This window comes from Neovison vison, chromosome 6 (assembly GCF_020171115.1).
Source record: "Neovison vison isolate M4711 chromosome 6, ASM_NN_V1, whole genome shotgun sequence".
NCBI classification, from domain to species: Eukaryota; Metazoa; Chordata; class Mammalia; order Carnivora; family Mustelidae; genus Neogale; species Neogale vison.
Genome location: NC_058096.1, coordinates 204,380,127 through 204,404,616, shown reverse-complemented (window position 1 = coordinate 204,404,616; position 24,490 = coordinate 204,380,127). Strand labels below are relative to the sequence as shown.

Here is a 24,490-nt window from a genome sequence, read left to right as displayed (position 1 = left end):
GAATACTGGTGGAATTTTGATCGGAATGACATTAAAAGTATAGATTGTTCTAGGCAGTATAGACATTTTAACAATGTTTATTTTTCCGATCCAAGAGCATTGAATGGTCTTCCATCTTTTTGTGTCTTCTTCAATTTCTTTCATGAGTGTTCTGTAGTTCCTCTTGTACAGTTCCTTTACCTCTTCGGTTAGGTTTATTCCCAGGTATCTGCTGGTTCTTGGTGCTATAGTAAATGGAATCGATTCTCTAATTTCCCTTTCTGTATTTTCATTGTTAGTGTATAAGATTTCTACACATTGACTTTGTATCCTGCCACGTTGCTGAATTGCTGTATGAGTTCTTGTAGTTTGGGGGTGGAGTCTTTTGGGTTTTCCATGTAAAGAATCATGTCATCTGCGAAGAGAGAGAGTTTGACTTCTTCATTGCCAATTTGGATATTTTTAATTTCTCTTTGTTGTCTGATTGCTGTTGCTAGGACTTCTAATACTATGTTGAACAAGAGTGGTGAGAGTGGGCATCCTTGTCGTGTTCTTTATATCAACGGGAAGGCTGCAGGCTTTTTCCCATTGAGGATGATATTTGCTGTGGGTCCTTCATAGATAGATTTTATGAAGTTCAGGAATGTTCCCTCTATCCCTATACTTTGAAGCATTTTATTAAAAAAAAATTTACATCCCTACTTTTCCAAAAATGAGTTAAGAGATCTGTTTCGGAATTTGTAATTTTGAACCGCTAGTGTTTCTTAGAATGAATACCATTTATATTAAGAAATTTAAGGCTGTAGAGTTTTTATTTCATCAGTCTAGTCACTTCAATAATGTCTCCACTTGAAGCGTTATTTAGTTTGTAAGTTAGTTTAGGGTTAGAGTTTTAGTGTATGTTATTCCTCTGTCACACTCTGCTCGCCCCTGAGTTATTACAATGTGTCAGACATTGTGTAAAGCACTTTACATATATCATTGCTAATTTTAAAAAAGATTTTATTTATTTACTTGACAGATCACAAGTAGGCAGAGAGGCAGGCAGAGAGACAGAGGGAAGCAGGTTCACCACTGAGCAGAGAGCCCGATGCCGGACTCGATCCCAGGAACCTGGGATCATAACTTAAGCCTAAGGCAGAGGCTTTAACCCACTGAGCCACCCAGGCACCCTATCAGTGCTAATTTTATCAGTGAACTTGCCAGATAGGTATTTTCACCCCATAAGTTAGAGATTCATTCATTCTTTCAGTCACCAAATATTTGAGTGCCTAATGGAAGTGAAGCACTATTTTAGCTCCTGGCACTCCTGCTGTAAATGAATAAAGCAAAGTCCTTGTTCTCATTGAGAAGATTAAAGGATAAAACAGAAAGTAGCAGATAGATTGACTGTGTGCATTGGGGTAGGGTGGGTGGCTTTTTCTATGTATTTATATAGGATGATATGGAAGGTCTTCCTGCAAAGATAACATTTGGGCAGAGACAACATGGAGCTAGGGAAGCAGTCCCGTCGTTTTCTGGGAGAAGAGCAGTCCAGGCATATGTGCAAAAAGTGTAAAGGCCTGAATTGTGGCAGCTTGCTTAGTGAGTTGAAGGAATTGTAGGGAGACTGGTGTGGCTTCAACAGAAGGGTTGGCTGGAGAGTAACAGAGAGAGTAGTGGGAGATGAGATCAGTAGAGCCTCTAGTAATGACTTTGGATTTTAATTTGAGATGGGATAATATTAGACAGTTTGAGCAGAGGAATAACTGTGACTCAAGGAGTTATACTTTGCTTTTGGAATTTGAAGACAACACCCAAACTTTTCCCAGTAGTTCTTGCATTGGGAAAGTTTCATCACCAGACATTTGGGTGGAATAAAGAATTCTGTGTTTCTCACAATATTCCTGTGAGTAATGTCCCTAGCTTAGAAGTTAGAGTTACAGGGACGCCTGGGTGGCGCAGTTGGTTGGACGACTGCCTTCGGCTCAGGGCGTGATCCTGGAGTCCCGGGATCGAGTCCCACATCAGGCTCCCAGCTCCATGGGGAGTCTGCTTCGCTCTCTGACCTTCTCCTCGCTCATGCTCTCTCTCACTGTCTCTCTCTCTCAAATAAATAAATAAAATCTTTAAAAAAAAAAAAAAGAAGTTAGAGTTACAATGAGTTATTGAGGAAGGGATGATCTGGTGTTTCTGGAGGCAACACTTGTTTAGCACTTTTTAGAATTCAATCATAGTATTATGAATTAAGTCAAAGATATACATGATAATTGATTATCTGAAGAGCAAAGTCTTTGTAGTAAATTATAATCTTGAATATTGTAATAATGCCTTCCTTTCCTCATTCCATTTTCTATAAAAATTGAGATCTGAAAATGTTAGAGGACAAAAATATGTCTGAATATTAAGTTCCTAAAAGTGATCAAACCATCAGGAGAGACTATGGACTCTGAAAAACAATCTGAGGGTTTTGAAGGGGCGGGGGGTGGGAGGTTGGGGTACCAGGTGGTGGGTATTATAGAGGGCACAGATTGCATGGAGCACGGGGTGTGGTGCAAAAATAATGAATACTGTTATGCTGAAAATAAAAAATAAATTAAAAAAACCCACCAGATGTTGATTTAAAATGGGAAAGACTCCAGTATACTCTTTAAATAAATGCATATGGTGACAGTGAAATAGATGAGGTCTCAGGCAATATGACCAATGGCATTTCACCCCAGCCCTGTGAAATCCTCGTAAGTCAAAGCTCTATGAGGAAAATGGAAGGAGAAATTTATAGCTACAAAGGTAGGTTGTCCAGGGTTCTTGTAATAGAAAATCAGACTTTTAAAAAAATTAACATATAATGTATTATTTGCTTCAGGGGTACAGGTCTGTGAATCATGAGTCTTACACAATTCACAGCACTCAACATAGCACACACCCTCCCCAATGTCTATAACCCAGCCACCCCATCACTCCCGCCACACCTCCCACAATCCTCAGTTTTTTCCTGAGATTAAGAATCATTTATGGTTTGTCTCCCTCCGTGGTCCCATCTTGTTTCATTTTTTTCCTCCCTGCCCCCCATGGTCCCCTGCACTGCCTCTCAGATTCCTTATATCAGAGAGATCACATGAATTGTCTTTCTCTGATTGACCTATTTCGCTCAGCATAATACCCTCTAGTTCCATCCACGTCATTGCAAATGGCAAGATTTTTTAATGGCTGCATAGTTTTCCATTATATATATATACCACATCTTATTTATCCATTTATCTGTTGATGGGCATCTAGGTTCTTTCCATAGTTTGACTGTTGTGGACATTGCTGCTATAAGCATTCAGTTGCACGTGCCCCTTCGGATCACTACGCTTTTATCTTTAGGGTGAATACCCAGTAGTGCAATTGCTCGGTTGTAGGGTAGCTCTGTTTTCAACCTTTTTAGAAACCTCCATACTGTTTTCCAGAATGGCTACACCAGCTTGCATCCCCACCAACAGTGTAGGAGGATTCTCCTTTCTCCGCATCCTTACCAACATCTGTCATTTCCTGACTTGTTAATTTTAGCCATTTTGACTGATGTGAGGTGGTATCTCATTGTGGTTTTGTTTGTATTTCCCTGATGCTGAGTGATGTTGAGAACTTTTCATGTGTCTGTTGGCCATCTGGATGTCTTCTTCACAGAAATGTCTCTTCATGTCTTCTGCCCATTTCTTGATTGGATGATTTGTTCTTTGGGTGTTGAGTTTGGTAAGTTCTTTATAGATTTTAGATGCTAGCCCTTTATCTGATATGTCATTGGCAAATATCTTCTCTCTTTCTGTTAGTTGTCTTTCGGTTTTGTTGACTCTTTCCCTTGCTGTGCAGAAGCTTTTGATCTTGATGAAGTCCCAATAGTTCGTGTATGCCCTGGCTTCCCTTGCCTTTGGCAATGTTTCTAGGAAGAAGTTGCTGTGGCTGAGGTTGAAGAGGTTGCTGCCTTTGTTCTCCTTAAGGATTTTGATGGATTCCTTTCTCACATTGAGGTCCTTCATGCATTTTGAGTCTATTTTTGTGTGTGGTGTAAGGAAGTGGTCCAGTTTCATTCTTCTGCATGTGACTGTCCAATATTCCCAACACCATTTGTTGAAGAGACTGTCTTTTTTCCATTGAACGTTCTTTCCTGCTTTGTTTAAGATTGTTTGACCATAAAGTTGAAGGTCTATTTCTGGGCTCTCTATTTTGTTCCATTGATCTATGTGTCTGTTTTTGTGCCAGTACCATACTTTCTGATGATGACAGCTTTGTAATAGACCTTGAAGTCTGGAATTATGATGCCACCAACTCTGGTTTTCTTTTTCAACATTCCTCTGGCTATTCGGGCTCTTTTATTATTTGTTCCATTTCTTTGAAAAAATTGATGGCATTTTGATAGAGATTGCATTAAATGTGTCTATTGCTTTAGATAGCATAGACATTTTCACAATATTTGTTCTTCCAGTCCATGAACATGGAATGCTTTTCCATTTCTTTGTGTCTTCAGTTTCTTTCATGAGTACTTTATAGTTTCCTGAGTACAGATTCTTTGCCTAGGTATCTTATGGTTTTGGGTACAGTTATAAATGGGATTGATTCCTTAATTTCTCTTTCTTCTGTCTTGCTATTGGTGTATAGAAATGGAAGTGATATCAGTTTTATAATTTATATCCTGATACTTCACTGAATTCCTGTGTGAGTTCTAGCAGTTTTGGAGTAGAGTCTTTTGGGTTTTCCACATAAAGTCATCTTCAAAGAGTGAGAATTTGATTTCTTCTTTGCTGATTTGGATGCCTTTTATTTGTTTTTGTTGTCTGATTGCCGAGGCTAGGCCTTCTAGAACTATGTTGAATAGCAGTGGCAATAGTGGACAGCATCCTTTCTTTTTTTTTTTTTCCCCAATTTATTTATTTTCAGAAAAACAGTATTCATTATTTTTTCACCACACCCAGTGCTCCATGCAAGCTGTGCCCTCTATAATACCCACCACCTGGTACCCCAACCTCCCACCCCCCCGCGCTTGATCAAAACTCTTCACAATGTAGGGATAGATGGTACCTACCTCAATATCATAAAAGCCATCTATGAAAAACCCACAGTGAATATCATTCTTATTGGGGAAAACCTGAGAGCTTTTCCCCTGAGGTCAGGAAAACCAGACATTTAAAAGATGCTTTATTGTGCTTGCTAACTAAAAACATCTCTTTCCTGTTGGTTCTTAATGATTTTGGAACTATTTGAGTTGATTTTTTAAAAATTCCTTATCTGAGAAGTTATAGCCTTTGAGATATATATATATATGGAATGAATTCTCTTTCTATTTCCTTCTCTCTTTTCTTCTTATATTTCTTCACTCTCCAGTTCTAAGTCTTGCATAGAATGAGAACATTTGTAAAATTTGTAGCAGAGATTTGGTTTTAAGAAAAGTTGATGCCTAGAATTATTGAGCACAGTCCTCATGACCCTCACAATGGTGGCATCCCATGGAGGTGATAGTGTTGTGTTTTTGAAGCTGCTTTGTACTCTACAAAGCTGATTTCAGTCTTCCTCTCCTCTGTGCTCTGACCTCCCACTGAGAAGCAAGAGTTTATATTGCATTCTAATACATATATATTTAGTTAAGGAAACCGCTTTTGATAAACAATATTGTGAGAATTCGTTGGATGAGAAATTACTCACCTTCGTAAACATATGTTATCTGCTTAAGTGTTTACATGAGATCCTGAAGTGGTACTTAATCCTAATTATTCTCTCGTTATCATTTTATAAAAACATAAAAAATTAAGTGACATATAATCATTTGTACCAAAACACCTATTAGTTATATTGAGGCATATGGATTACGTGGCTTCTCAACAGTTTTTTGTTGAGTAGTACAAGGGAGATTAAGATGTTAACATGAATGGCATTGCAGTCAGATAAAAAAATGAATTTTCATAAGATTTAACAAGGTAGCCTCAAGAATTTATGAAATATGAGAAAGTATGGAACAGTGACCAGTACTTTGATATTGTGTATATTAAAGGCAACAGAGCTTTCCTGTAAATGTCTTCTGGTGCATATATATATAGGAAGTTTTCTAAGGACATAATTCTCAACCTTTTCAGAGCCAGTGCTAACCTGCCTTCTTTCCCTTTAAAATAGATTTATTGAGATATAATTCGCATACTATAAAATTCATCCTTTAAAGACATACAGTTCACTGTTTTTATGGTATAGAGTTGTGCAACTATCACCATTAATTTTAGAATATTTTTATAACCTGAGAAAGAAACCCCACTCCTATTAGTAAACACTTGCAATAATTTTCTACCCCAGCCCCTGGCAACCAGTAATCTATTTTCTCTGTGGATTTGCCTACTCTGGACATTTCATATAAATGTAATTATTTAATTTGTGTCTGGCTTCTTTTAGCACAGTGTTCATGTTTCATCCATGTTGAAGCGTGTATCAGAACTTGATTTCTTTTTGGCGCCTGGGTGGCTCAGTCAGTTAAGTGTCTATCTTCTGCTCAGGTCATGATTTCGGGGTCCTGGGAGCGATCTCCACATCAGGCTCACTGCTCAGTGGGGAGCTTACTACTCCCCTTTCTTGTGCTGTCTCTCTCCATCAAATAAATAAATAAAATCTTTAAAAACACTTGATTTATTCTTATGGTTAAGTGGTATTCCATTGTAGGCATATACCATATTTTATTTATCCATTCATCAGTTGACAGACATTTGGGTTGTTTTCACCTTTTGGCTGTTGTGAATAGTGCTGCCGTGAAATTTGTGTGCAAATAGTTGTTTGAATACCTGTTAATAAAAAAATTTTTTTTTGTTATATACGTAGGGGAATTGTTGGGTCATTTGGTAGTTTTATCTTTAACATTTTGAGGAACTAGCAAACTGTTTTCTAAAGTGGCTGCACCATTTTACAAATCTGTCAGTAATGTACAAGAGTTCCAGTATCTCCATATCGTTGCTAATACTTGTTACTATCTGTGTTTGTCATTGCACCCATTTCATTGGGGGGAGAAATGGTATCTCATTATGGTTTTGATTTTTATTTCTTTAATGACTAATGATGTTGAACTGCTTTTCATGTTTTTATTGGCCATTTGTGTATCTTCTATGGAAAAGTGTTTATTTAAATCTTTTGTCTGGGGGTGCCTGGGTGGATCAGTGGGTTAAGCCTCTGCCTTCAGCTCAGGTCATGATCTCAGGGTCCTGGGATCAAGTCCCACAGCAGGCTCTCCACCAAGCAGAGCCTGCTTGGTGGAGAGCCTGCTTCCCTCCTCTCTCTCTGCCTACTTGTGATCTGTCTCTCTCTGTGTCAAATAAATAAAAAAGAAACTTAAAAAAATAAATCTTTTGTCTGTTTAAAAAATTATCTTTTTATTTAGTTATGAGTTCTTAAAGTATTCTAAATACAGGTCTCTTATCAGGCATATGATTTATAAATATCTTTGCCCAGTATGTGGGTTGCATTTTTAATTTTTTGATGTCCTTTGAGGAACAAAGCTTTTAATTTTGGTGAAGTCAAATTTAATTATTTTTTCCTGTTGCTTGTGCATAAAACCAGTGCTTAACCCAAGGTCATGAAGATCTACACTTATTTTTTCTTCTAAGAATTTTTGCATTTTGAAAATATAAATATTTTTAATGTCTTTGGCAACTCAGACTTTCCACAGATTTCCAAAAATTTTTTCAGAATGAAATAATATCCCCAATTCAATGCTATTTTATAGGGGATAATATACAGAAGTAGAATTTCAGTGTCATACAATATGCATATAATAAATACTGCTTTGTTTTTGAAAATGGGGACCATTTATTATCACCCTAATATCTGATTGCTCTACATTCCCTTGCCAACACTTGCTATTGTTAGAATTTAAAAGAAAAATTCTAACCAATGTGGTAGATGTGAAATGTTATCCTGTTGTCTGTATGTATGTGTGTGTGTTGCTTTAGTCAGGTTATTGGGGTATAACCTATGTGCAGTGAATGTCATCCTTTTTGAAGTATATTTCTGTGAATTTTGATAAATGTATACTTTTGTAACTATCACCACAGTTAGGATATAGAACTTTCTTTTTTGTCTCCCCTAAATGTAACATCAGGTTCCTTGTAGTCAACCTTCCTTCTTAATCCCCTTCCCCCAGCCCTGGCAACCACTGTTTTATTTTCTGTCCCTCTAATTTTGTGTTTTCTAGAATGTTATATAAATAGGATCATGCGTTATATAGCTTGTTGTGTCTGGCTTTTTTTTTTTCACTTTGCATAACGCATTAAAATTCATTCATGTTGTATGTATCTGTGGCTCGTTTTTTTTTTAAAGTGGTATTTCCTCATACAGATTTAAGCCACATTTTATTTATCCATGTAACCATTGATAGACTTTGAATTGCTTTATTTTTGGAGATTATGAATACTTGTTTTAAATGTTGTATATAGATTTTCATATGGATTTTTTTTTTCTATTGGGTAAATACTTTGAGTTGGGGTTGGAGAGTCATACAGTAAGTGCATTAAAAAATATGCTTTATTTTTTAGAGTAGTTTTAGGCTGCCAGAAAAACTGCACAGAAAGTATAGTGAATTCCCATATATCTCCTACCTCCACACATGTACAGCCTCTTCCACTATCAACATCCACACCAGAATGGGTACATTTGTTAAAATTATTGAACCTATGTTGGCACATAATTGTCACCCAAGATCCAGAGTATACATCAGGGTTCACTCTTGGTGTTGTACATTCTCTTGGTTTTGATAAATGTTTGATGACATGTATCCACCATTATAGTGTCATACAGAATAGTGTCACTGCCCTAAAAATACTTTGCACCTATTTATCCCTCCCTCCCTCCAACCCTTGGCAATCACGGATCTTTTTACTGTCTCTCCATGGTATTGCCTTTTATCAATGTCATATAGTTGGAATCATAGTATGTGACATTTTCAGATTGGCTTTTCTCATTTAGTAATATACACTTTAAGTTCCTCCATTTTTTTGTGGCTTGATAGATTATATCTTTTTTATCACTAAATAATATACCAGTGTCTGGATGTACCACTGTTTATTTATCCATTTACCTGAAGGTCATCTTGGTTGCTTCCACATTTTGGCAGTTATGAATAAAGTTGCTAAAAACACCCAGGTGCAGGTTTTTGTGTGGACATAAATGTTCACTTTATTTGAGTAAATACCAGAGAGTCAGACTTATGAATCAAATGGTAAGAGGATATTTAGGTTTGTAAAAAACTGCCAAACAACCTCACAAAATGGCTGTACCATTTTGGATTCCCATCAGCAATGAATGAAAGTTCCTTTTGCTCCACATCTTTATCAGAATTTGGTGTTGTCAATATTTTGATTTTGGCCTTTATAGTAGATATGTAATGGTATCTTATTGTTGTTTTAATTTGTAATTCTTTTTTCTTTCATTTCATTTCTCATTATCTTCTTTTTTTTTTCCAATTTATTTATTTTCAGAAAAACAGTATTCATTATTTTTTCACCACACCCAGTGCTCCATGCAAGCCGTGCCCTCTATAATACCCACCACCTGGTACCCCAACCTCCCACCTCCCTGCCACTTCAAACCCCTCAGATTGTTTTTCAGAGTCCATATCTCTCATGGTTCACCTCCCCTTCCAATTTACCCAAATTCCCTACTCCTCTCTAACGTCCCTTGTCCTCCATGCTATTGGTTATGCTCCACAAATAAGTGAAACCATATGATAATTGACTCTCTCTGCTTGACTTATTTCACTCAGCATAATCTCTTCCAGTCCCGTCCATGTTGCTACAAAAGTTGGGTATTCATCCTTTCTGATGGAGGCATAATACTCCATAGTGTATATGGACCACATCTTCCTTATCCATTCATCCGTTGAAGGGCATCTTGGTTCTTTCCATAGTTTGGCGACCGTGGCCATTGCTGCTATAAACATTGGGGTACAGATGGCCCTTCTTTTCACGACATCTGTGTCTTTGGGGTAAATACCCAGGAGTGCAATGGCAGGGTCATAGGGAAGCTCTATTTTTAATTTCTTGAGGAATCTCCACACTGTTCTCCAAAGAGGCTGCACCAACCTGCATTCCCACCAACAGTGTAAGAGGGTTCCCCTTTCTCCACATCCTCTCCAACACATGTTGTTTCCTGTTTTGTTAATTTTGGCCATTCTAACTGGTGTAAGGTGATATCTCAATGTGGTTTTAATTTGTAATTCTTAAAAAAATTTTTATTATGTTAGTTACCATATAGTACTTTATTAGTTTTTTAAAAAAATTTATTTATTTGACAGAGAAATCACAAGTAGGCAGAGTGGCAGGCAGAGAGAGCAGGGGAAGCAGGCTCCCACTGAGCAGAGAACCTGATGTAGGACTTGATCCCAGGACCCTGAGATCATGACCTGAGCTGAAGGCAGAGGCTTTATCCCACTAAGCCACCTAGGTGTCCCCTTCATTAGTTTTTTTAAAAATTTAATTTTATTTTTTCAGTGTTCCAAGACTCATTGTTTATGTACCACACCCAGTGCTCCATGCAATATGTGCCCTCTTTAATACCCACCACCAGGCTAACCCAACTTCCACCCCCTCCCTTCAAAAACCCCGTTTGTTTCTCAGAGTCCATAGTCTCTCATGTTTCATCTCCCCCTCTGATTTCCCCCAATTCACTTTTCCTTTCCTTCTTCCAATGTCCTCTATGTTATTCCTTATGTTCCACAAGTAAGTGGAACCATATGATAATTGACTTTTTCTGCTTGACTTATTTCACTCAGCATAATGTAGTGTTCCATGATTCATTGTTTGTGTTTAAAACACCCAGTGCTCATTGCAGTATGTGCCTTCCTTAATACCTATCACTGGGCTAATCCATCCCCCCAGCCCCCCAGCCCTCTGAAGCTCTCAGTTTGTTTCCTGGGATCCATAGTCTCTTCTGGTCTATCTGCCCCTCTGATTCCCCCTGTTCATTTTTCCCTTCCTTCTCTTAATGTCCTCCATGTTGTTCCTTATGTTTCACATATAAGTGAAACCATATGATAATTGTCTTTCTCTGCTTGACTTATTTCAGTTAGCATAATCTCCTCTAGTTCCATCTATGTTGATGCAAATGGTGGGTATTCTTCCTTTGTGATTGCTGAGTAATATTCCACTGTATATATGGACCTCATCTTCTCTGTCCATTTATCTGTTGAAGGGCATATCGGCTCCTTTCACAGTTTAGCTATTGTGGACATTGCTGCTATGAACATTGGGGTGCATGTGTCCCTTCTTTTCACTACCTCTGTGTCTTTGGGGTAAATACCCAGTCGTGCAATTGCTGGGTCATAGGCTAGCTCTATTTTAAACTTTTTGAGGAACCTCCACATTGTTTTCCAAAGTGGCTTTATCAACTTGTATTCCCACCAACAATATAAAACGGTTCCCCTTTCTCCACATTGTCTCCAACATTTGTTGTTTCTTCCCTTATCAGTTTTTGCCATTCTAACTGGTGTAAGGTGGTATCTCAATGTGGTTTTGATTTGAATATCCCTGATGGCTAATGATGTTGAACATTTTCTCATGTGTCTGTTAGCCATTTGTATTTCTTCTTTGGAGAAGGGTCTTTTCATGTTTTCTGGCCATTTTTTTGACTTGATTATTTGGTTTTCGGGTGGAATTGGGATGCCACCAGCTTTGGTTTTCTTTTTCAACATTACTCTGGCTATTTGGGATCTTTTCTGGTTCCATACAAATTTTAGGATATTAAGGACAGCATGTATTGCATGCATCACAAGCTGTGATATATAAACAATGAACTTTGCTTGGATCACTGAATAAAATAAAATAAAATAAAATAAAATAAAATTTTTTAGGATTATTTGTCCTATTTCTTTGAAAAAAGTTGCTCGTATATTGAATGAATGGGATTGCATTAAACGTGTAGATTGCTTTAGGTATCATAGACATTTTTTTTCTTTTTTTTGGTGTCAAAATGGATTTTATTTTATTTTTAAAATTTTTTAATTAGTTTATTTTTTTCAGCATAACAGTATTCATTATTTTTTTCACCACACCCAGTGCTCCATGCAATCTGTGCCCTCTATAATACCCACCACCTGGTACCCCAACCTCCCACCCCCCCCGCCACTTCAAACTCCTCAGATTGTTTCTCAGAGTCCATAATATCTCATGATTCACCTCCCCTTCCAATTACCCCAACTCCCTTCTCCTCTCTAACAGTATTTGTTCTTCCAATCTGTGAGCATGGGACATTTTTCCATTTCTTTGTGTCTTCCTCAGTTACTTTCATGAGTATCCTGTGGTTTTCGGAGTACAGATTATTTGCCTTTTTGGTTAGATTTATTCCTAGACATCTTATGGTTTTGGGTGAAATTGTAAATGGGATCACTCCTTAATTTCTCTTTCTTTTGTCTTGTTGGTATTTAGAAATGCAACTGATTTCCATGCATTGGTTTTATATCCTGACACTTTACTGAATTCCTGTATGAGTTCTCACAGTTTGGGGGTGGAATCTTTCAGTTTTTCCACATAAGTATCATACCATCTGCAAAGAGTGAGAGTTTTGACTTCTTTTTTGCTGATTCAGATGCCTTTTTTTTCTTTTTGTTGTCTGATTGCTGAGGCTAGGACTTCTAGTACTAGGTTGAATAGCAGTGGTGATAGTGGACATCCCTGCCATGTTCCTGACCTTGGGGGGAAAGCTTTCAGTTTTTCCCCATTGAGAATTATATTTGCTCTGGGTCTTTCAGAGATGGCTTTTATTATATTGACATAGGTACCCTCTATCCCTACACTGTGAAGTTTGATAAAGAAATGATGCTGTACTTTGTCAAATGCTTTTTCAGCATGTCTTGAGAGTATCATATGGTTCTTGTTCTTTCTTTTATTAATGTATTGTATCACATTGATTGATTTGCAGATGTTGAACCAACCTTGCAGCCCAGGAATAAATCCCCCTTGGTTGTGGTGAACAAACCTTTTAATGTACTGTTGGATCCTACTGGCTAGTATTTTGGTGAGAATTTTTGCATCCGTGTTCATCAGGGATAGTGGTCTGTAATTCTCTTTTTTTGATGGGGTCTTTGTCTGGTTTGGGGAGCAAAGTAATGGTGGTCTCGTCAAGTGAGTTTGGAAGTTTTTTCTTCCATTTCTAATTTTTGGAAGAGTTTCAGGAGAATAGGTGTTAATTCTTCTTTGAATACTTGGTAGAATTCCCTTGGGGAGCCATGTGGTCCTGGGATTTTGTTTGTTGGGAGGTTTTTGATGACTGCTTCAATCTTCTTATTGGTTATGGCTCTGTTCATGTTTTCTGTTTCTTCCTGGTTCAGTTTTGATAGTTTATATGTCTCGAGGAATACAACCATTTCTTCCAGATGGTCTAATTTGCTGGCATACGGTTGCTCATAATATGTGCTTATAATTGTTTGTATTTCTTTGGTGTTGGTTGTGATCTCTCCTCTTTCATTCATGATTTTATTAATTTGGGTCCTTTTTCTTTTCTTTTTCAACATTTCCTTAGCGATTCGGGGTCTCTTCTGATTCCATACAAATTTTAGGATTATTTACTCCAGCTCTTTGAAGAATACTGGTGGAATTTTGATCGGAATGGCATTAAAAGTATAGATTGCTCTAGGCAGTATAGACATTTTAACAATGTTTATTCTTCCAATCCAACAGCATGGAATGGTCTTCCATCTTTTTGTGTCTTCTTCAATTTCTTTCATGAGTGTTCTGTAGTTCCTTGAGTACAGATCCTTTACCTCTTTGGTTAGGTTTATTCCCAGGTATCTTATGGTTCTTGGTGCTATAGGAAATGGAATCGATTCTCTAATTTCCCTTTCTGTATTTTCATTGTTAGTGTATAAGAAAGCTACTGATTTCTGCACATTGACTTTGTATCCTGCCACGTTGCTGAATTGCTGTATGAGTTCTAGTAGTTTGGGGGTGGAGTCTTTTGGGTTTTCCATATAAGGAATCATGTCATCTGCGAAGAGAGAGAGTTTGACTTCTTCATTGCCATGCCAATTTGGATACCTTTTATTTCTCTTTGTTGTCTGATTGCTGTTGCTAGGACTTCTAATACTATGTTGAACAAGAGTGGTAAGAGTAGGTTTTCTTTTTGATACTTCTGGCCAGGGGTTTATTAATCTTATTCTTTCAGAGGAGCCGCTCCTTGTTTTGTTGATTTGTTCGACTGTTCTCTTGGTTTCTATTTGATTGATTTCTGCTCTGACCTTAATTATAGCACTTTTCCTGCTGGGTTTCGGCTTTCTTTGCTGTTCTTTGTCCAGATGCTTTAGGTGTAGGGTTAGGTTGTGTATTTGAGACCTTTCTTGTTTCTTGCGAAAGGCTTGTATTGCTATATACTTTCCTCTCAGGATCGTCTTTTGTGTGTGTGTGTGTGTGTGTGTGTGTGTTTATATCATGCTCTTTCCTACTAGACACTTTATTTATTTTTTTTCCCATTTTTTCCCAATTTATTTATTTTCAGAAAAACAGTATTCATTATTTTTTCACCACACCCAGTGCTCCATGCAAGCTGTGCCCTCTATAATACCCACCACCTGGTATCCCAACCTCCCACCCCCCCGCCACTGCAAACCCCTCAGATTGTTTTTCAGAGTCCATAGTCTCTCATGGTTCATCTCCCCTTCCAATTTACCCAAAAGCACATACCCTCCCCAATGTCCATAACCCTACCCCCCTTCTCCCAACCCCCCTCCCCCCAGCAACCCACAGTTTGTTTCGTGAGATTAAGAGTCACTTATGGTTTGTCTCCCTCCCTATCCCATCTTGTTTCATGGATTCTTCTCCTACTCAGGATCGTCTTTGCTGTGTCCCAAAGATTCTGAAGAGTTGTGTTTTCATTTTCATTTGTTTCCGTGAATTTTTTCAATTCTTCTTTAATTTCCTGGTTGAGTCATTCATTCTTTCGTAGGATGCTCTCTAGCCTCCATGTATCTGAGTTATTTCCCACTTTCCTCTTGTGACTGAGTTCTAGTTTCAGAGCATTGTGGTCTGAAAGTATGCAGGGAATGATCCCAATCTTTTGGTACCGGTTGAGACCTGGATTTGTGACCCAGGATGTGATCTATTCTGGAGAATGTTCCATGTGCACTAGCACTAGAGATGAATGTGTATTCTATTGCTTTGGCAGGCGAGAATTCTACCACTGAACCACCCATGCTATATTGCTTTGGAATGGAATGTTCTGGAAGGCAGCTATGCTAACCACTATACCACCAACGCTGGAATGGAATGTTCTGAATATATCTGTGATGTCCATCTGGTCCAGTGTGTCATTTAAGGCCTTTAAGTGTTTGCTGATCTTTTGCTTGGATGATCTGTGTATTTCAGTGAGGGGGATGTTAACGCCCCCTACTATTATTTTATTATTGTCGATGTGTTTCTTTGGTTTTGTTATTAATTGGTTTATATAGTTGGCTTCTCCAATGCTAGGGGTATAGATATTTAAAATTGTTAGATCTTCTTGTTGGAAAGGCCCTTTACGTAAGATATAGTGTCCTTCCTCATCTCTTATTACAGTCTTTGGCTTAAAATCTAATTTATGTGATCTAAGGATTGCCACCCCCAGCTTTCTTTCAATGTCCATTAGCATGGTAAATTGTTTTCCACCCTGTCTCTTTAAATTTGGAGGTGTCTTGGATCTAAAGTGAGTCTCTTGCAGACAGCCTATTAATAGTTTTTTTTTTTTTTAAATCCATTCTGATACCCTGTGTGTTTTGATTGGGGTATTTAGCCCATTGGTGTTCAGGGTAACTATTGAAAGATATGAATTTAGTGCCGCTGTATTGCCTGTGAGGTGACGGTTGCTGTATATTGTCTCTGTTCCTTTCTGGTCTGTGTTACTTTTAGGCTCTCTCTTTGCTTAGAGGACCCCTTTCAGTATTTCCTGTAGGGTTGATTTGGTGTTTGCAAATTCTTTTAATTTTTGTTTGTCCTGGAAGCTTTTTATCTCTCCTCCTATTTCAATGAGAGCCTAACTGGGTATAGTATTCCTGGTTGCATAATTTTCTCATTTAGTGCTCTGAATCTATCACACCAGTTCTTTCTGGTTGGCCAGGTCTCTGTGGAGAACTCTGTTGCCAATTTAATAATTTCTACCATTGTATGTTGCAGACTTCTTGTCCCGAGCTGCTTTCAGGATTTTCTCTTTGTCTCTAACACTTGCCATTTTTACAATTAGATGAATGGGTGTTGACCTATTTTTGTTGATTTTGAGGGCGGTTCTGTCTGCCTCCTGGATTTTGATACCTGTTGCATTCCCCAAGTAAGGGAAGTTCTCTGCTATAATTTGCTCCAATATACTTTCTGCGCCTCTCTCTCTTTCTTCTTCTTCTGGGATCCCAATTATTCTAATATTGTTTCATTTTTTTTTTAAAGATTTTATGTATTTATTTGACAGACAGAGATCACAGGTAGGCAAAGAAGCAGGCAGATAGAGAGGAAGGGAAGCAGACCCCCTGCTGAGCAGAGAGCCCGATGTGGGACTCGATCCCAGGACCCTGAGGTCTTGACCTGAGCTGAAGGCAGTGGCTTAACCCACTGAGCAACACAGGCGCCCCCTAATATTGTTTCATCTTATGGTATCACTTATTTCTCGAGTTCTGATCCAATAGTTGTTTATCTCTCTTTTTCTCAGCTTCTTTATTCTCCATCATTTGGTCTTCTATATCACCAATTCTCTCATCTGCACCATTTATCCTAGCAGTTAGAACCTCCATTTTTTATTGCACCTCATTAGTAACCTTTTTGATTTTGAGTTGGTTACATTTTAGTTGTTTCTCCAGAAAGGGATTCTCTAGTATCCTCCATGACTTTTCCAAACCCAGCTAATATCTTTATAGTCATCATTCCGAACCCTAGTTCTGACATCTTACTAATGTGAATATTGATTAGGTCCCTGGCAGTTGGTACTGTTTTTTTTTTTTTTTTTTGAGGTGAGTTTTTATGTTTTGTCATTTTCTTCAGATAAGAATAGATGAATGAGAGAACAAAATGCTCAAAGGGTAACAATGACCCCAGAAATATACACACTAAGCAAATCAGAAGAGACCCAAAACCTGGGGAAAGGAAAGGGAAAAAAGATAAACGAAAAGAGGAATATGATCATGCTGATGAATAGAACAGAGTCACGTACTAGATTTTGGCACCTCTCAGAATTTTAAAGAAAGAAAAACTTTCTTTAAGGGTAAATATGATAAGGGTAAATATGGTGAAGTGATGGAATAGGACTGTAAAGATGAAAATTTTAAAAGATTTTAAAAAGGAAATTGATAAGAATTTGGTGGAGAAAAGAGGGAAAAAGTAAAAAAAAAAAAAAAGGATGGAATGTGATGAGGTAGGAGAGTAGAACAAAACCATACACTAGACTTAAGGTATATATTGGTTTGTCAGAAGAACCTGTATCCCAAAATTTTAAAGGAAAAAATATATATATCTACACATAGAGACAATGGGGTTCTATCAATAAGGGGTTAGAATATGAGTGTAAAATGAAAATTTAAAAAGATTTAAGAAAGGTATTGGTTGAAAAAGGGGAGAGAATCCATGAGAGACTGTGGACTCTGAGAAACAAACTGAGGGTTTTGGAGGGGAGGGGAGGAGATGGGTGAGCCTGGTGATGGATATTAAGGAGGGCATGTATTGCATGGAGCACTGGGTATGGTGTATAATCAATGAATCTTGTAACACTGAAAATATAAATTAAAATTTAAATAAAAGGAAAGAATAAAAATAAAAATAGAAAAAGAACAAATAAAGAAAACTTTAAAAATTAACTTTGAAAGATGAAAGAATCAAGGGGCATTAGAGAGGAGAAGGGAATTTGGGTAAATTGGAAGGGGAGGTGAACCACGAGAGACTATGGACTCTGAAAAACAATCTGAGGGGTTTGAAGTGGCGGGGGGGTGGGAGGTTGGGGTACCAGGTGGTGGGTATTATAGAGGGCACGGGTTGCATGGAGCACTGGGTGTGGTGAAAAAATAATGAATACTGTTTTTCTGAAAATAAATAAATTGGAAAAAAAAATTAAAAAAAATTAAAAAAAAAGAGAAAATGAAAAAAAAAATAAAAGAAAGAATCATGGGGAAAAAGCCATGAATTCTATGCTCTGTATTCCCCTTGCATTGGAGATTTGCAGTTCTATTTCATCTGTAAACTTGGTCTTGGCTGAATGTTCTTGCTGATCTTCTGGAGAAGGGGCCTATTGCAGTGATTCTCAAACGTCTTGCCCAGGTGAAGTGCCTCGCCCTTGCCAGGGTCCAGACTAAGGAATCTGCTCGGGTTTGCTGTTGGTAGCTCTTGTTCCCTGAAAGCTTTTTCCATACAGCTTTGAGGATGGAATGAAAATGGTACCCTCCCAATCTGCGGCTCTGTGTGCCCTCAGAGAAAAGCAGTCAATCACTCTTGTTTTCCTGGTCTCCAGCCTGCACTTTGTGCTCATCTGGTCTGTGACCAAGTGTTTCTATCTCTGGCATATGACCCCGTTTGTAGTTTCCAAATCCTGCAGATTTCTGTGGTCTCCTTCTGTGCTGCTGCTCCCCATACTGCTCCTCCCAGGGGAGGAAGGAGAGTCTCCCTGGATCTGCTGCTCATTGGGTCCCTGATTGAGGAGTAGTGGCCCAAATGTGCTGGGGATCATTGTTTATGGCGACCCCAAGGTGAGAGCCCACTCCTTGGCTCCTTCTTTGCAGCTGGCTTCCCCACTGTGATACCTGGGAGCTCTGCCATACTCAGGCACCCCTGGTCTTTCTGTGACTTCGATGGTTCTGAGACCACACTGTCCCAGCGAGGCTTCCACCCCCCACTTAGCCACTGGAGCCATGTCCCTCAGTGGAACCAACTTCTAAAAATTCTGATTTTGTGTTCTGTTACTCTGTCGCTTGCCAGGAGTCTGCTTACCGAGGGTCCCTCCCCCTGTTGTCTATCTTCCCAAATATCACCTGGGTTCATATCTTTGCATGTCCTACCTTCCAAAAGTTGTGGCTTTTCTGTTCATAGAATTGCTGCTATTTTTTCCTTCAATCTCCTGTTGAGTTTGTACGTGTTCAGAATGCTTTGATAACTATCTTGCTGAATTCTTGGGAGGAGACAAAATTTAGGTCTCCTATTCCTCCGTTATCTTGCTCCTGGGGTTTTTCTTTTTCAAGTTTTACACAAGGCTTGCAGCAAGGGAGATGGGAAAAGGCAAGTCGAAAAGGTCATTGTTCTTACCGAGATTCAGATTTCTTGAATAATACTATTTGAATTATTTCAGGTCTTTGGTTTACTTCTAGAGTTCTATAGAACTTGATTTTGAAAGTTTTTGCCAGGATTCTAATTGCTTTTATTAAGGAAAGGCTTTTTGGAGATCCTTCTCTGCCATTCCTGCTGATACCATTTTATATTTTGTTTCTTAAGCTATTATAAAATCTCACTTATGGTAAATCACTTTTTTCTTTTTAATAAATGAAGATACTGGAACTGTGAAGGTTTAAATTGAGTTATTAAAATTTATTACTTCAGCTGTTGTACTAAACATAAAGAAGGACATTTCTTCTTTTATTGTTTGTTATGATTTCAGGAAATTTTTTTTCCTCATAGCTTGTTGCAAGATTTAAAGGTTAATAGATAGAAAAAACAATCTGTCAATTCCAGTACATGAAATTAAAACAGTAAGCTCTCAGTCATTATTAGCTATTATCAATAATGTCCTTTTCTTCATCTTCCTCCTTTCAGTACAGTTCATTGGAGCTTTTTCCTCTTATACCATAGCAGAGCAACTGTAACAACCTCTGAGAGTAATAGATTGGAATTGAGAAAAGTTGGTAATGAAATTTCCTTTCTCTGAAAATTGTTTTTATTATGCAATTGAAACTTTGATTCTTATTGCTGTGTATGAATGCTAAGAGGGAATAACTGAAGCACAGATATCAACTTCAGCATTTGGAAAGCCAAGAAATGAGCATAGTGTAGTTTTGTGCATGGGACACTGAATGAGATCAGGAAGCAAAAAGTCTGGGCTATGGTCTCTATCTACTACGAAAAAAGCTATATGACTTTGGCATTTTTCTGCCCCTCACAGTTTCATCTGGGAATTTTCATAGAGTTGAATTACATGTCCTCTGAGGTCTTTTTTAGTTTTTTGGGCATTATTCAGTTGAAAGTTGTATCTTTTGAAGAAAATTGGAAATGTATTTAATGTGAGACTGTTCCTTTTAGAGTAAAGTACTCAATAAAGACATAAGTAGTGAGGCTTTACTAGAAAGGTTTGCATTAATTTTTCACTCTAAAATACCACATTATATAAATAAATAAAATACATTATGTGTTTTATAGGAAAAAATGACAATATGAATTTAATATCTTTTGTATTCTTTGTTTTAGGTTGGTACAGAGGAGTTTCAACAAAGAAGCCAAATGTAAAGGTAATAAAAAGTTTGTTATCCTTTCTAATGTAAGAAGCGACCTAGTATGTTTATTTGCTATAAAAACAATTCTTACTTGTCCATCTTTTAAGCTTTTACCATAGCCACACTCTTTCTTTACTTTACAGAGCTATATTAGACCCTACCCTACTCTATGTCAGCAGCATTAAAATTTTTTTTAAAAGGACAGAAAATGGATGTATGATCATAGCTGCAAAACTCATTTTGAAAAAGCCTATTTGAGATATTAATAATTTTTCCTTCAAGTATTTGACAAAAAGTAAATTGACCTCATAACCAACACCAACGAAATACAAACAATTGTAAGAGAATATTGTAAATAATTACATGCCAACAAATTGGGCAACTTGGAAGAAATGGATAAATTCCTAGAAACATGTAAAGTACCAAAACTGAAACAGTAAGAAATAGAAAACTTAAAACAGACCCACAACAGACAAAGAAATTGTAATAAAAAATCTCCCAACAAATAAGAATGTAGGGCCGGGTAGCTTCTCAGGGGAATTCTACCAAATATTTATTTATTTAAAAGAATTTATTTGTTTATTTGACAGTGAGAGAGGAAACATAAGCAGAGGGAGTGGGAGAAGGAGAAGGAGACCTCCCGTCAAGCAGGGGGGCTGATGTGGTACTGGATCCCAGGATGCTGGGATCATGACCTGAGCCAAAGAGAGATATTTAATGACTGAGCCATGCAGGCGCCCCTATACCAAACACTTAAAAAAAAATTAATATCTTTGTGTACGGTGTAAGAGAATGGTCGAGTTTCATTCTTCTACATATAGCTGTCCAGTTTTCCCAGCACCATTTATTGAAGAGACTGTCTTTTTTCCACTGTATATTTTTTCCTGTTTTGTCGAAGATTAATTGACCATAGAGTTGAGGGTCCATATCAGGGCTCTCTACTCTGTTCCACTGGTCTATGTGTCTGTTTTTATGCCAGTACCATGCTGTCTTGGTGATCACAGCTTTGTAATAAAGCTTGAAATCAGGTAAGGTGATGCTGCCAGCTTTATTTTTGTTTTTCAACATTTCCTTAGCGATTCGGGGTCTCTTCTGATTCCATACAAATTTTAGGTTTATTTGCTCCAGCTCTTTGAAGAATGCCGGTGGAATTTTGATCGGAATGGCATTAAAAGTATAGATTGCTCTAGGCAGTATAGACATTTTAACAATGTTTATTTTTCCTATCCAAGAGCATGGAATGGTCTTCCATCTTTTTGTGTCTTCTTCAATTTCTTTCATGAGCGTTCTATAGTTCCTCAAGTATAGATCCTTTACCTCTTTAGTTAGGTTTATTCCCAGGTATCTTATGGTTCTTGGTGCTATAGGAAATGGAATCGATTCTCTAATTTCCCTTTCTGTATTTTCATTGTTAGTGTATAAGAAAGCCACTGATTTCTGCACATTGACTTTGTATCCTGCCATGCTGCTGAATTGCTGTATGAGTTCTAGTAGTTTGGGGGTGGAGTCTTTTGGGTTTTCCATATAAAGAATCATGTCATCTGCGAAGAGAGAGAGTTTGACTTCTTCATTACCAATTTGGATACCTTTTATTTCTCTCTGTTGTCTGATTGCTGTTGCTAGGACTTCTAATACTATGTTGAACAAGAGTGGTGAAAGTGGGCATCCTTGTCTTGTTCCTGATCTCAATGGGAAGGCTGCCAGCTTTTTCCCATTGAGGATGATATTTGCTGTGGGTCTTTCATAGATAGATTTGATGAGGTTCAGGAATGTTCCCTCTATCCCTATACTTTGAAGCGTTTTAATCAGGAACGGATGTTGGATTTTGTCAAATGCTTTTTCTGCATCAATTGAGAGGACCATGTGGTTCTTTTCTCTTCTCATATTAATTTGTTGTATCACATTGATTGATTTGCGAATGTTGAACCATCCTTGTAGCCCAGGAATGAATCCCACCTGATCATGGTGGATAATCTTTTTAATGTGTTGTTGGATCCTGTTGGCTAGGATCTTGTTGAGAATCTTAGCATCCATATTCATCAGTGGAGAACAGTGTGGAGATTCCTCAAGAAATTAAAAATAGAGCTTCCCTACGACCCTGCAATTGCACTCCTGGGTATTTACTCCAAAGATACAGATGTCGTGAAAAGAAGGGCCATCTGTACCCCAATGTTTATAGCAGCAATGGCCACAGTCGCCAAACTATGGAAAGAACCAAGATGCCCTTCAACGGATGAATGGATAAGGAAGATGTGGTCCATATACACTATGGAGTATTATGCCTCCATCAGAAAGGATGAATACCCAACTTTTGTAGCAACATGGACGGGACTGGAAGAGATTATGCTGAGTGAAATAAGTCAAGCAGAGAGAGTCAATTATCATAATGGTTTCACTTATTTGTGGAGCATAACCAATAGCATGGAGGACAAGGGGCGTTAGAGAGGAGTAGGGAATTTGGGTAAATTGGAAGGGGAGGTGAACCATGAGAGACTATGGACTCTGAAAAACAGTCTGAGGGGTTTGAAGTGGCGGTGGGGTGGGAGGTTGGGGTACCAGGTGGTGGGTATTATAGAGGGCACGGCTTGCATGGAGCACTGGGTGTGGTGAAAAAATAATGAATACTGTTTTTCTGAAAATAAATAAATTGGAAAAAAAAAGAATTAATATCTATCTGAAGCGATTCCAAAAAACAGAAATGAAAGGAAAATTTCTAAACTCATTCTTTGAGTCCAGCATTACCTTAATCTTAAAAAGACCCCATGGAAAATGAGAATTACAGACCAATATCCCAGATGAACATGGATAAAGAAATTCTTACCAAGGGGATTCCTGGGTGGCTCAGTCCATTAAGCATCTGCCTTTGGCTCAGGTCATGATCCCATGGTCCTGGGATTGAATCCTGCATCAGGCTCCTTGCTCAGCAGGGAGTCAGCTTCTCCCTCTGCCTGCTCTGCCTGCTCTTCCTGCTGCTCTCCCTGCTTGTGCACTTGCTTTGTGTCTCTGTCTCTCTCTCTCTGAACAAATGATTAAACTCTTAAAAAGATTCTTACTAAGATAGTAGCTAATAGGATCCAACAATACGTTGAAAGGGTTATTCACCTCAACCAAGTGGGTTTATTCCTGTGTTGCAGAAGTGGTTCAGTGCCCACATACCAATCAACTTGATACACCACAATAACAAAAGAAAGGATAAGAACTATATGATCTCCTCAATAGATGTAGAAAAGCATTTGACAAAATACAGCACCATTTCTTGATAAAACCATCCACAATGGAATGGTAGAAGGAATATACTTCAATATCATAAATGCCATATATGAAAGATCTATCCTCAGTAGGGAAGAACTGAGAGCTTTTCCCCTATGGTCAGGTACACGATAGGGATGTTCACTGTTGCCACTATTGTTCAGTATAGTACTGGAAGTCCTAGCCTCAGCAATCTGACAACAAAAAGAACTAAATAAAAAGCATGCAGATTGGTAAAGAAGTCAAACTTTTACTCTCTGCAGATGACATGATGGTCTATGGAGAGAACCCAAAGACTCCACCAAAAAATTGCTAGAACTCATACAAGAATTCAGCAAAGTCACAGGATATAAAATCAATGCATAGAAGTCTGTTCTTTTTCAGCAGAAAAAGAAATCAAGGGATTGATCCTGTTTACAGTTGTACTAAAAACTGCAAGATACTTAGGCATAAACCTAACTAAAGAGGTAACAGATGGGTACTCTGAAAACTATAGAACACTTATGAAAGAAATTGAGGAAGAAAAAAAACTGGAAAAATCTTCCATGCTCATGGATTGGAAGAAAAAATATTGTTAAAATATGCATACAACTCAAAGCTGTCTACACATTCAGTGCAATCTCTACCAAAATAGCATGAGCATTTTTCACAGAGCTGGAAGAAAAAATTCTAAAATTATTATGGAATCAGAAAATACCCTGAAAATCCAAAGTAATGTAGAAAAAAAAAGAGCAAAGCTAGAGGAATCACAATTCTGGACTTCAAGCTGTATTACAAAGCAATAGTCATCAAAACAGTATGGTCCTAGCACAAAAACAGACATATAGATCAATGGAACAGAATAGAAAACCCAGAAATGGACCTCACCTG

The 24,490-nt window shown here is 37.9% G+C and overlaps 1 protein-coding gene across 5 annotated transcripts in view; it reads left to right on the top strand.

Moving 5' to 3' along the window:
• Nucleotides 1-24,490, top strand: part of DOCK3 (dedicator of cytokinesis 3) — a 585,500-nt gene that overhangs the window by 164,169 nt on the left and 396,841 nt on the right. For 4 of the 5 annotated variants that reach the window (XM_044253490.1, XM_044253491.1, XM_044253489.1 and 1 more), the window contains exon 3: nt 20,346-20,386. In XM_044253490.1, coding sequence (XP_044109425.1) covers nt 20,346-20,386 — 41 coding nt within the window. Of the gene's footprint in view, nt 1-20,345; nt 20,387-24,490 lie in introns of those variants that run through there. The other variant, XM_044253492.1, reaches the window with a different exon arrangement.